A 14464-nucleotide genomic window follows, 5' to 3' on the forward strand; every position below is an offset into this window, starting at 1 on the left:
ACTGGTAAGGAAAGGAATCTTCAGTGGAAGTGCTACAAAACCCCGCAACACACATTTATACAGAGATCATAGAAAGGCAGGAAGAATGTATGTGTAGCAAAGCTATTTGGCCTTACACAAAATTGTTGCTCTGGCATCAGATGATCGCCAACACAGAACTGAGCCGCATGAGCAGCACTGGAGATGGGTGCAAGTGTTGGTGTTATACAGCCTTCCCCAGCTTGGCACCTTTCAAATATTTTTGTCTATAACTCCCATCATCCCTGGCCATTGGCTGGGGATGATGAGAACTGTAGAACAAAACATCCAGAGGGCACCAGGTTGTGTTATGTATCTCTCCAGTTATTATGCAAATCTTTCAATTGCATAACCCAATTTTAGTTATTAAATGTATATGATAACTTTAGAAGTGGAAGAGCAATCCATTCAAATTCCAAGAGGAGAAAACCCAGTTTTGTGGCTGTCCTTGTTCACTGAAGACCAATGCTTTCATATGCCATGTTATGGGCTGTTTCAGAGACTAGCAGAGTAATGTTTGAACCAACTCTGTGATTAGTAGTTGACAGAACTGGAGCAATGTGAGATGAATGCTACAGAAAGGATGTAAATATTATCCCTCAAGGTAAACTTACAGAGAGCCATTGTCCTGAAGAATTTAGTCTAAGAATGAGAGATGGTTACGCCACGCACTCAGGCTCTCAGCACTTCCCTTGTGTGGCAGAACTAACATTTATTCAGCGACACTGATCACTTCCCTTGAAAGCACTTATATATACAAACTCCGCAATTCGCATATGTCTGAGAAATTAAACAACCCAAGAAGACTTATTCTCTCCTCTAATAGTTGCTTCCTCTCTTTACCCTGAACAATCTCAGATATCTTCATTCCTATGAGTTTCTAAGTATAAATATCTATGGAGACTTGGGAATGGCTCTAGCTTTTGTTGGGGGGAGGGGGGAGGCAGCAGCTTCTTCCCCAAGCCAAAACAAGGGTACGATGCTATGCATGCTTAGACAGGAAAAAGTCCTACAACTCCCAGCATGCCCTAGCCAGCCATGCATAGAATTGCACGAAAGTTACTTTCTGACCAGTTAGAACCAGTGAGGCCATTTTAGAGCCTGGTCTTAATCGTCTTATGCCCTGCCCCCACCTCCCTTTAGATAGCGATGTGTATTACTTCACTTATGTCAAAATGGGGTAAGCCAGTCCTGCTGTGTTGGATGGCTTCTTGCTCTTTCTGTTGAGTGTAGCCCTGGAGTTCTACCCTAAAGTCCTGCCCTGACAGTACCACTGTTCCCAGCACTTAATTAACTTACTTCTCCATGCCTCATCATATTTGTCCTTGTCCTAACCCCATGCCAGCCTAACCTGCTGCACCTGGTCTCCCCTCCTTTTCCAGCAGTGGGTAAATACTTCCAAGGGGATACTGGGGTAAGCATCTTGTATGCTGGCTTTCTATACTGATATCCCAGACTTGGTTAGGAAGGCTTAGGCTGATTGCTCTAGCAAAACTGCACACAATGCACATCCCTGGCACCTTGTTAGAGATGCTGCCCTGCTCCCACTGCCAACTTAAAAAAAAACAACTTAATAAAAATGTGTTTTAAAAACAGTAACTCTCAGATGTAATATATCCAAAATCCTTTGTCTGAGAAGGTGTTGGAAGGTTCTGGAACAGTTGGATAGCTGCTCATGTGGTCAACCACAGAATTATAGCTCTCAGCTTTTCATTGAAATACTGTCAGGCCCTGAGGGCTGTCTAAATGTCATCAAAGCCCTGTGGTGGCTATGAATCGGCACTGCATCAGTCATATGACGCAGCTGCTGATTCAGAGCCACTGCAAGGAAAATTGACGAAGCTGCACAGATAAAAAGTTGGGGATTTACCCTGACTTTTTTACACTGGAGCAAGGTCACCACAGGTCCTCCATTGTCTGACCTCACTGCGGCATCACTCAGGAAGGGGGCATTCCAGGCAGATGGCGACCAGTGATTGGTTGCCGGAAGCCAGGCTTGGGGTCAACCCAGTGAGCTGAATGGCCAATGGAAAGCCCACGCTGCTTCCAGCCATCCCATAGCATTGAAAGCGCGAGGTTTAGCAGCGGTGTGGTGGCAACCCGGCGCCATGAAGACCATCCCCCTGGACTAACTCCACCTACCCAGGTGACCATTGGAGCGATCTGGACAAGAAGAAGTATAGGAGAGTTTCCTGTAGCAATTGAGCCTTGCTTGAGCAAAAAGGTCTTCCAGCGCCAGATCGAGATCATATGAACAAGTTAAAAATCACCAGTCCCAATACAAATCCTTGGGGGACCCTACTGCTTACAACCCTCTGTGCAATGTGAATGGATCCTGATGACATTAGAGATCATTGGAGAATATAGCCAGGGTGAAGAAGACATTCATAATATCACAGTACATCCCTTATTTGGGATGAGCCTGGCTTCCTCCAGGCTTTGTAACTGAAATGACAAACATACACATCAGAAAATTAAATGTGGCCTCAGCTGTCAGCCTTGCCCCTCTGCCATGCTTCAGGTGGGCCGCCTGCTTAAAAAAATAATTAAGAACTTCACATGAACACCCACATATTTAGCTGCTAATGAATCTCCTTTTTCATTAAAAGTTTGTGGGGAGGGTCACCTTTCCTAAAAACGGAAAATTGCTCTGGGAATTGTTGGCCAATCAGTACCATGCACAGCTAATGACTGTATTTGGACATCACAATAACCCATGATGGGTAAAATAAACCATTATGGCTTATTTAACCCATCATAGGTTGTGTCGTTTGTTGGGAGTTTTTGTAACCCACAAGGGCTTATTTGGCCAAAATAACCTACTCTGATAAGCCACAGCCTGCAAAGTGGGTTATTTAATCCATCATGGGTTATTGTAAATCTGCCAAAAAGTGAAGCAATAAGAATACTCAGTAGCAATTATGGTAATAGACTTGCTTTGCATATCCCCAGGTTCAGTCTCCGACAACTCCAGTAAAAGAGGGCAAGGCTTGATAAAACCACGAGAGAACCACTGCCAACAGGGCAAGATATTCCACAGGCCTTAAGCCCTCATATTCCCAGTACAATGGCTGCTTAATAGTTTCTCAGTGTTGCGCACTAAATGAACTCATCACATGTTGGGCAACTATCTGTATCAAGTAAATCCTTGTTGGTACTGACAGGAACAAAGCAGTGAGAGAGATTCCACGTAAACCTTTTGGCAAGTAAATGAATAAGGACAGAGCAGGTATTTTTTAAAAAATCAATGGATACTAGGAACTCAGGCTCTTTTCACCATGTTTGATTCCCCACCTACAAATGAAAAATATGCATTACACAGGATGACATAATATTTGATGCCAAATGGTGAGAAATTATGCAGGAAGAACTGTGGGAGGATGGGAGGATTTGGCTGAAAACTGATAATCTCCTGATTGTTCCTAAGGGCAGTTGCAGTTAAAAGAGAGAGAAAAAGCCCAACCCAAACATCCCCAAATTACAAAATACATGGATTGTGGGAACGGCAAAGCCAGGTGTATATTTCTTGTTATGGCTGTGAATAATTTCACCATTGATAATATTTCACTGCTGTAAGCATAAAATAACCTCTAATTGCAATGGACTGTAAAGTTGGAACTTAAGCAAGGCTGTGGTTGTCTACATTTTCCCCATATATACATCTCAAGATTTACCATTTTAATTACAGAACAGTCTTGCTGTACTGCAAAAATGATAATTATAGTTCTTCCTCTCCCACTTTTTTTTACACCTACCCCACCTCTCCATTAGAAGATGAGCCAATTAAAATTAAGCACTTTTTAGTCCCACTGATTTCAATGGCAGTGTTGTGTCTCATTTTTCCACTGAAATCAATGGGACTACACTATTTAACTTCTGGGAAGATTTCCAGGTCTCCTGTAACATTGTGATGCAATAGAAATTGCTACCTGACTATAGGTTTGCCTACAGTTATACCAATTCAGGTGTATGCAATGGTTTCATATAAAATACCATGGCAGTTCTATGCTGGACTGTTCAGCCACAGAGCAATATAGGATCAAACACTAAGGCCTTAGCTAGACATACCGTAAAGTCTAGGGGAGAGGAGAGGAGACCTCGTGTTGTGAATAATAGACAAAAAAGTTTCCCAAACTCTGACTTAAAGCAATATTGAACAGTAAGGTAAGGCAGAGGAGGGGGCAATGCATTTTTACTGTCACAAATGCACTTCAGGTTAAAAAAAAATAGGTACTTTTTTATACGTGAAGGGGTAGACAGGGTAATAAGATAAACATGGCTGCCCTGTTATATTTAGCTGGGCCTGAGGCAGCCAGACTAAGCATGATGTTTACTTGGAAGTAGGACCTTCTGCTTTGAAAGGAACTGTTCTGTTTCTGAGTATACATGTTTAAGATTGACATTTTATTTATTTATTTATTACATTTTTATACCGCCCAATAGGCGAAGCTCTCTGGGCAGTTCTCAAAAATTAAAATCATGAAGAGCATAAAAACAACCAACAATCTAAAAACACAAATTTCAAAATATGTGTCACCACTGGGGCAAACTTCCTCAAACGGCTGCGGTGAGGACAAAAAGCAAGATTTAAAAGCACGTGTGAATGTACGCGCTCCATAAAAAATGCACATGCAACTGTGAGGGAACTGGCTGTCATTTCCGGTTATGACCTTAATGAAGGCCGTGTTCTTTGCGCATGCCTGAAGTCCGAGGCAGACATTCCTACCGAACAGGTTTGAACCGGTTGTGCTATGCTGCCAAGATGCGCACGCAATTCCTTTGTGTAAAAGTGTGGGCGTTTCCTCTGCATGAGGGGCGTGTATAAAAAGCCCCTCCTCCCAGTCCCCAGGGCAGCTGCCCGTGGACTCATCCCGGGCTGCTGTTTCGCTAGCGAATAAAGCTATCTGTTTGGACAATAACTTTGGTGTGGACTCCAGTTTCTCCGTGTGGGCTCCAGTTTTTCCGTAACATTCCTGGCGCCCAACGTGGGGCCGCTTCCTTCAACAAGGAAACCTCACGGAGTACTAGACAGCCTGCCAGGGAGATTTCCCCCACTCCAGCTTGCCTCCTCGCAGCTCCCCCCCAGGCGTCCGCCGACACTCATCGGGAGCGCGCCGTCAGCTTGCCTTCGGCTTCGCTGATGCCTGGTGATCTGGAGACGGACCGACCTGAGGGGGCGGCGTGGACGCAGCTGAACCTCTGTGGAAGTTTTGCTACAGATACCTTTCTAACCGGCGCCGGAACTTCAAACAGGCAAGTAACAATGAGCTCTCTGTAATCTGTTTCTGTTCTGTTCAGCCAGCTCCCAGGAGCTGAAGGAGGGGCTGGATCAACCCCTCAGAAGCCGGAATGTTTCTCTCTGTAATCTGTTTCTGTTCTGTTCAGCCGGCTCCCAGGAGCTGAAGGAGGGGCTGGATCAACCCCTCAGAAGCCGGAAGGTTTCTCTGTTTTCTGTTTCTCTGCTGGGCTGGATTTGGGAAAGAGGGTGTTGTCTGTGTAATTGGTGTGTGAATGGCAGCCTGATTTCCATAGTTGGCCGTTGGATCCATCAGTCCTCTGGTGCCATTTGGTACCTGGAAATTCCGGCAACGTGGGCTGGCAGCGTGTGATTGTGAACCTATTGTTTCACCAGCTGACTCCCCCACTACCGATAGCCAGTTGGTTCCCTGTCTACCCACCTGATTTGTCTGTCTGTCTGGTGAGTTTAGAAAGTTAGGATGGGGGGAGGTTCTTCCACTCCATTAGATTCATGGTAGAGCTTTTTTGCAGAAGTTTTTTTTTTTGACATTACCCAGTGTAATGTACAAAGGCGAAGAAAGATAAAAAGAATCCAGCCCACCGCCTGAGGCAGCTCACTTACAGTGCTTCAAAGGACAAACCAATCATACCTTGTCCTCAGGAAGAACTGCCGCTGCCTTATGTTTCGCCTACGGCACCCCAGATGAGGCCCCCACCAACGGTGCCCACTGTTCAGTTCTGCTACTACAGAAAAGTTGGTGTTGTGTTAAAGTGAAAAAAAAAATAAAATTGTCAGTTTATGTTTTCCACCCGGCCCAAGTGAAAAGAGAACGTTTTTTTGTTTCCCTCCTACGGATCCCCCTTCGCCTCCTCCCTAGTGGTTTTTTTTTTGCTTCTCTATGCTTAGCAGCTAGAGATAAGCAGTTTTGTTTCAGTAAAAGTTTTGTTCTCAGTGGAAGTAGTCCAAAGATTTTGAAGACTTTGTGTATTTTGTCTTTCACTAACCTCAGATAATTAGAAATGTAGAACCCCATTTCACGGAAGAAATGTCTTCCATAGCTTTGAAGATTCACTGCCTGAGTTAAAAAGCTCCTTGTAAGCACAAATAGTTTTGCCAACCATTGTGCCAAGATGGGAGAAAGAAAAAGTATGTTGCTAAATGCCAGAAGTATGTAAAAGTATGTGAATACAAGACGTAAAGAAAGATAAGAAGTTGAAACATAGGGGAGGAAGAAAAAGAAAAAGAAAAAAAAAAGGAAAGTGTTTGAAGGTTAGTGTATGTGGCATGGTTTTTGACCAGAAGGAAAAGGGGGGTGAAGAAGCCCTGCCTTGAAAAAGTTAGTGAATGGACAATCTTGCGTCCTCTGCTGACGAAGATTGGAAATACTGAATTGCTATATTTTTGTGTGTGTTTTGAACGTTGTGTTCTGAAAATTGCCCAGTGGCTCTTTTTTTTGGGGGGGGGGGCAGAGATATTCTAACTTTGGCCTAATAGAACTTTTGAAATGCTTTGAGCCCTGAGCCTGAGCCCTAAATGCAACTACAATTGAAATCTAAAAGCACCCCTGTGTTCTTGCATCAGTATCCTTTGAAATTAGAAGCCAGAAGAAGAATACAGCTATTACTTTTTAAAAATGGACTTGTGAAATGATTAAAGCAATTAAAAACTCCAGCTTGCATTACTGTGTTTGCAATACCAGCCTCAAGCGTGCTGTGCCAAAAACGTGGCACAGACCAGTGGAGTACAGTGGAAGAAGCTGACACCTGAACCCCACCTGCCAGTCCAGATATGAGATCAACCTCCTTGTGGACCCAAGGCTTGCCTCATTGAATCCTGCCACGTTGATACCTGAACTACAAAGAAGAAGTTCCAGAGCATGACTTGAAGTCTTGCAACTTGGCACCAAACCTCGCCCAGACCTATACGATGACCTCGAGTTGTTTACTGATGGATCCAGCTACAATTGTACAACAAGCAGCTGAACTCGTAGTATGCACAGAAGCCCTGATGCTTGTTTCAGGCAAAAGACTATATTTACTGATTCAAAATATCACATGGACAGATTTGGAAAGAAAGAAGATTTGTGACTGCCTATAGAGCAGTGACCCATGGAGAATTAACAGTTGATCTGTTAGAAGCCCTGATGTTGCCAAAAGAATTGGCTAATTTGTCTACAAACAGCTGCCATAATTGGAGCTAGCCCATTTCTCAGTATTTGAATCCACCTTATGCAAAAGAAGACTTGGAATTAGCACAATAACTCAAAGTTTTCAAGAACCCAGAAAGATGGGATTTGTTACCCCTGATGTGCCAAGAATCATCATGACCTCCCTGTTTAAAGATCAGGTGTTTTAAGACCTCACAAGATGGACATTGATCAGACTCTTCAATGACTGAAAGACTTTTTTTTGAGAACCATGATCAGCCAAGGAATATAAATGCTCAGTGAATTGTTTTTACTGGCTTCATTTGTAAATGCATCAAAAGAAAAGCCCCTGCAGACATGGACTTGTTACCTTTTTTTTTTAAGAATCCAGAACACCATCGCCCTGCTCAGACATCTGGAGACTGCAGGTTACCGTGCTAGTCAAGCCAAAGCCCAAATCTGCAAACAAGAAGTGACATATCTGGGCTTTATCATCAAGAAGAACACTCAACTTTTAGCTGCCAGCAGGACCCAGGCAATCAATTGTATACCCCAGCCCCGGAACAAAAAGAATTATGAGTTTTCCTGGGCATGGCAGGGTACTGCCAGATCTGGATCCTGAACTACGCCGCCCTGACACAGTCCCTCTATGAACTCTTGAAACAGAAAGTCCCTGAATCCGGGACCCTAGACTGGACATCTAAAGCAAAAGAGAGCCTCCGGAATCTTAAATCAGCCCTTACCAGTCCACCCGCTCTAGGACTACCTGATATCAGCAAGCCCTTCCACCTCTATGTAGACGAAAAGAAGGGCACAGCCGTGGGCGTTCTGACCCAGAGAGTGGGTTCGTGGAATTGGCCTGTAGCATACCTAAGCAAGAATACTGATCATGTGAGCAGAGGTTGGCCAGGATGTCTCCGATGTATCGCTGCCGCATGCCTGCCCTTAACTGAAGCCATTAAACTTACCTATGGACAGCACATAGAAATCACTGCCTCGCACTCCATGAAAGCCCTGCTGGAAACCCACGGACCAAAGTGGATGACCAACTACGCCTACTGCTTTAAAGGTCCAAGGGAATTCCAGTTGGATTCATTGGAGCCGAGCAAAATTAGCCGCACCCGAGAGATGGCAGGCCACAAAAGCCGCGGGCCTAAAGCTCACCCTGAGGAAACAGCCCTCACCGCTGGACGCGACGGGAGAAGACTCCTCGGGACCGGCAACCGAGGGAGCGAAATAACTGGGGGCGCTGCATCCCCTCTCAACCTGGAAAGAAGAGGTGGACACCGCCCGAAGCACGTTTTGCCTATTTTGCTCTTCCTGCTGACCCTGAGCATATCATCCCAGAAGTCAAAACTTGATCTCTGCTCCTCTTGTATACAAACAGTGAAACTGCATAACCAAATCAAACAGACTATTATATATCAGAGTAAATTGCAGTGTACTGAGACCAAAACGTCTTGCACTTTCCGTAATGTTTCTTTCTCAGCATGTTCTCTGAATGACAAAGTCACATGTTTTGATCCCAGAGAAAATCCTGTTAAATGGCACCTAGAGGTCAGAGATGCTAACCAGCAAGGTACACTATTGCAGAAAATACCCCTTAGAACCCCAAATTCTCCAGCTTCTGTGATCATAGACCCTTGTAAGATCTCCCACTGGCCAGATCAGTGTGGGGATCTCAGTTGGGAGAAAACATACATGCACGAAGACAAATATATATGCCCCTCCACAGACCCGATGCAGACTACCATCCCCAAACAAGCCAATTGCGATAACAGCTGTCCTTATTAGAACTGTGTATGGTGGGCCACTTATCCAACAACACCCCCCCTTAGTAAAATCCACGCCTCTTTAACCAAAGTGCCAGTCCTCAGTAACTGCAAAGCACAACAGTGCAACTTAGTGAATTTTACCGTTTTTAACCCACAACAGTTCGTGACCACTTTTGGGAACCAATTCGGGCTCCGCATTCATGGACGGGGAGCAGATCCCCTGGGGCGGATTTATCTGAAGCTCACCCAGTTTGTAAAAACAGGCCACACCATACAAGAGCACTTCTTCCAAGACTTTAGAAAGAAGTCGAACAGCCTTTTGAAGTGCCAGAGATAGCGCGCAACCTTTTTGTCACTTTTGCAGAAACTGTCGCTGCGACTCTGAATGTATCTAATTGTTATGTATGTGGAGGAACCAACCTAGGAGACCAATGGCCTTAGGAAGCCCAAGAATACAATGTCAGCCAGCCGTATAATAAGACCACTGACCCCAATCCCCATAGTCAGTGGATGCTGACAAACACCCTAATTGGAAGGCGGTGCATCCAAAGAATATCTTCCGGGGGTCCCAAGATCGGAGAAACCCCGTGTCAGACCATTACCACGCTGAACCAAACTATCTTGTCCTATTGACCAAATCAAACCGTCATACCTCCTAATCGCCCATGGCCAAGCTCACTTCAGGCCAGGGCTTAGGCTCATGGTTCAATTAGTTTGGTGGGCTAAAAGAGATGATCAGTATTGTTGTTATAAGAATTATGTTATGCTTGCTGTTACCCTGTCTTATGCCAATGATTATACAAAGTTTGAAGGACATGATAGAGCAAATTGCAGATAAACGTACTGCAGTGCATCTAATGGCCTTGCAGGATTACAGGCCAGTCCCTGTCAATGATGACAATCTAGGATAATGATAGCACTCTGTGCCTTCGCTAAGAGTGTATCAAAGGGGGGAATGTGAGGGAACTGGCTGTCATTTCCGGTTATGACCTTAATGAAGGCCGTGTTCTTTGCGCATGCCTGAAGTCCGAGGCAGACATTCCTACCGAACAGGTTTGAACCGGTTGTGCTATGCTGCCAAGATGCGCACGCAATTCCTTTGTGTAAAAGTGTGGGCGTTTCCTCTGCATGAGGGGCGTGTATAAAAAGCCCCTCCTCCCAGTCCCCAGGGCAGCTGCCCGTGGACTCATCCCGGGCTGCTGTTTCGCTAGCGAATAAAGCTATCTGTTTGGACAATAACTTTGGTGTGGACTCCAGTTTCTCCGTGTGGGCTCCAGTTTTTCCGTAACACAACCATCCTCTGAAAGAGCTTCCTCAGCGGTTTGAGTTCCAGCAGTTGTTTCTTTGTTTATCTAGGCAGCAATTTCTAATTTGAAACTTTCAGCAGCTTGTCAAGATATCGAACAATCGAATAAACATTGCCAAGACGTGGGGCAGTAGCGCAGCGGGTGGGGAATAGAGGGACGGAAAGACTCTGCCTTAACGGTTCCAACATTTTACAGCCAGCTTTACCCCACTGAGTTACAATACAAAAGGTCCCGTGAAGATTGACGTTTCCTTGATGGAGAGGCCTGAGAGAATGTGAGCGCCTGCTATTCAAGAGCCTGTTGCAGCAGCCTCCAAAGCAGGGGAAGCCGGACATTTTCCATGGCCCCACCCAACATTCTTTGTTGGTTGGTGCCATTCTGGAAATTATTAGCACAATAGGAAATGGCTGACAGGAGGGGTTTGTTTTGAGACTTACCTTGTTTTCTTTCTTCTCAGTTTCTCATTAGTCCAGTAGGTCCTAAACTCAGGAAAAGGAGGTGCTTATTTTGGCTGTGAGTCATGTATGCAGAGAGATACGTGCTTTGAACTAAGTGAGGTCTATCTCATTGCAGAGCAACAGGCCTGGTTGATATGTGTATAATAGAAATCCCACAGCGTTATGTTCTGGGGTTTCCTTTCTTCCTTGGCTTAGGCTTGGAGGCCGAAGATTGAAACAATTATCCCCGCTGAGTGAGTGCAATCTAAACAGGCTTCTGCTACCCTGAGAAGTACACTCCTCATTTTGAGCTTAGTTTGCTTTTCATTTGCTCAAGATGGATTTCTTTGTCTCCACTCAGGTATCCTAAACGATGTTAATGTAATTAAGATAAGGATTGTACATATCACGATTGCTAGTAAAGGCAAAGCACATCCCCTTTGCTCCCCATCAAGTTATGGTATGCAAAATAACCTTTGCTAAACCTGATCTGTTATAAATTGTTTCTTGCGAGAAACTCATGTGACAGGCTTTGCAAAGGCTGAGCAGTTATTTTGAAGCAGAACTTGTGTTAAAACACACACTGGGGTCACGACTTAGGGCAAGTTGAAAGCATCAGCAGGACCAAGTAGTAAACTTTCTTTCTTTTTTAATTGTACTGCAGATTGTAGGTGGTTTAATATTTCCTTATGGATTGAACTCCTTGCCCAGAGAAAAGCAGCTTGTCAGGCATAAGTCCAGTGTAGCCTTTCCACTGACATAGTAATTTTCTATGTAAAGGGTATTTCGGGGTGTGTAGGGAGTGGGGAAACATTAAAACTTGCAAACTTTCTCACAACTACAGCAGGAAGTGGAACAATTTTCAAAAAGCTTTACATTATTCTGTTGATTGCATAAGCTGGCACTTCCATACATGTGAAAAGAAGAGAATTGCTAACGACCAGCTAACAGAGAAGAAGAATGAATGTCCTTATTCGGGGTCTGCTTTGAAGCATAGATGAAGCTATGCCAGTTTCATACAAGCAGATCTACCTACTCTGCCTTCTTTGGAGGGTTAGCTGTGGCAAAAGTGAGCAAGAACAGATGTAGTGCTCAAAAAACATTATGGAGTAATTAAAATATTTAATCAACATTCATTACTGAGCTTAGAGTTCATATTATCAGAGTTCCGCTTCTATTATTATGTGATAAGTAAACCTTTGATATTAGAACTCATTGATAGATCAGTTGCTTTGTTCCACTGGTTTGTGCAGTGAGGGATGATATTGTTATATATTCATTCAAAACAGGTTACAAAAACAGAAGCCATAAAAGCAACAGTTACAATTAAAAACAAAAGCATTATATTAAATAATAAAATTAACTGCAATTAAATTTAAAAGCAGCCGTCAAGAGCAGAGGTCATAAAAACAATGGCATTGGAATGATTAATCATTTAAAGATGTTGAAATAGAAAAATCTTCAAAAGATGTCAATACTTGAGGTGATTGTCTATGTTCTGTGGAACTGTTAACATGTTACATACATCTTCATGACCATCCTTGTGCACATTCTAGCTCCCCTTTAAAGTACAAATCACCACTGCAGAAGTCTTGGCCATCCACATACAATGTCACCTCCTTTGCATGCCTGAGATGATCATGTGGGAACCTTGTAAATAATTCTGCAATTGTACTGCCCCACACATGCCAGTTTGTACTGGGCATGGAATGTACATCTTCTTCTTTTCCCATTTAAAAAGAAAAGCATTTTTTTTTATCCCTTAAGGCTTGTAAAAAGAGGCTTGGGCTGCAGGGGCGATGCCTGGGGAAACCTCAGGAGCTGGAGGTAGGGAGGGTGGTTACACAGGAATCCCAATTATCAGGGTGTGGGATTCCAGTGTTATGTATAAGGTGTTTCCGGATGAGGCTTTTATAGCACCTTCACCCTGCCTCATTCACAGCATTTTACAGGGGGGTCCAGACGATGATGTCTGTCACATATAATCCTCCCATGTTTTTCTACCCCTTTGTCTTTTTTCTGAATGTAGGAAATCCATTAAGGATTCTAATTGGTAGTGTTAAGAGCCCTCTATGGCTGCGGCACTTTAGGAGCGTGTGTCCAAAACCTTCAGTGGATGATTTGCCTGACAATCACTAAAGTTGTCTTGTTTTAGAAAGATTCAGGAATTATTAGTTAGTGAACTAGACTTGCATTGTTGTACTGATACTGATGGTGAGTCTTGATTTTTGGATTTCAGGAAGAAAAAAATGGACAAGCTACTCCAAAGGACATTGCCTGGGTTGCTTCTGATAGCACTGCTGTATAGCGTGAGCCAAGGAAACAGAAGTAAGTTCAGAATATATTCTAGATCTTAATTTCCTTTGCCCCCAAGCAGTGCTAAAGTATACCATTGCTTTCAAATAGTTGATGGATAGACTGATGGTACCCAGTGGAGGCTGGTGGCCCCAATGTCAGTGGGATGGTGCATCCACTCTAGATTTCTGTCAGAACCAGTCAGAACTCTAAAGGTGTTGAACACCAAGGTGATCTGGTTGAAGCTGACTGAAACTGTCCCACTGACATTGGAACCACCAGCCTTCACTGATGGTATCGCATTTTGTGGCTGCCTTTTGGTGCTCTGCAAGAAGGGTGACAAGGAAGCAATTTCCCCCCTCCTCCCTCCCAATTCCCTTTCCTTTTGTGTCATTTTTTTTAGATTCTAATCCTGTGGGCAGGGACCATCTTAAGAAATATTTTTGTAAGCCGCCTCGAGAGCCTTTTTGGCTAAAGGGCGGGATAAAAATGCTAAAATAAATAAAAATTAAAAATTCATTATTGCAGGACAAGGAAGATCTATTCTTTCCTTCCTCGGCAGCACTTCTTCATGGCCAGAGGCTCATTGCTAGGCAGGACAATAAAGCAGAGCAGACTTCATAGATGGTGCAGACTTACATTTGAAGATCCTACAAAAACTGAAAGTAGCCATGTTGGTCAAAACAAAAATCCCAAAATCCCTATTCCCATAAACCTTGATTAGGCCAGCTTAAAGGTCAAAGCTTACACAGTATTTTGTGACTTTTTAATTGGCCTAACAAAGGTATTATAGTGATTCGGATTTCAGAAATTTCCTTTTGGATATTGAGATCTTTACATTTTTAAATTAATTTCCCGGGGCACTGGTTGAAAATCCAGTGTGAGTATTGTGTAGAGCTTCGATATATATGGTCTTGTGATCAACAATTGCAATGCAAAGCACATTGATCCCTGCAAGTCAAACTGATTCTAGTTTTATTGACTTTTTTGCCCTTAAATTGTTCTTATGAGCACTGGACCATTAAGAAGGGGTATTCATATTTAAATGCGCTGATTTCCTTCTGATAAGCACTCTTTGAGTGCTTAATCAAGAGGTGCTCTCTGATCTAAGAGCAGTAAAAAATGCAGTGTAGTAATAAGGGAGGCTCAGAGGATGGCAACAAAGGAGAGGACCTTCTTGGTGGTAGCCCCCCAATTGTGGAATTTTCTCCTCACTGAGGCTTGCCTGGCCCCAACTTTGTCATCTT

General features: G+C 43.8%; 1 protein-coding gene across 3 annotated transcripts in view; it reads left to right on the forward strand.

Moving 5' to 3' along the window:
• ITGB4 (integrin subunit beta 4) overlaps nucleotides 1-14464 on the forward strand; it is an 81835-nt gene that overhangs the window by 10330 nt on the left and 57041 nt on the right. For all 3 annotated transcript variants that reach the window (XM_063120304.1, XM_063120305.1, XM_063120306.1), the window contains exon 2: nucleotides 13162-13250. In XM_063120304.1, coding sequence (XP_062976374.1) covers nucleotides 13162-13250 — 89 coding nt within the window. The remainder of the gene's footprint in view (nucleotides 1-13161; nucleotides 13251-14464) is intronic.

The sequence above is a fragment of the Elgaria multicarinata genome, chromosome 3 (genome assembly GCF_023053635.1).
Source record: "Elgaria multicarinata webbii isolate HBS135686 ecotype San Diego chromosome 3, rElgMul1.1.pri, whole genome shotgun sequence".
In the NCBI taxonomy this organism is placed as follows: domain Eukaryota; kingdom Metazoa; phylum Chordata; class Lepidosauria; order Squamata; family Anguidae; genus Elgaria; species Elgaria multicarinata.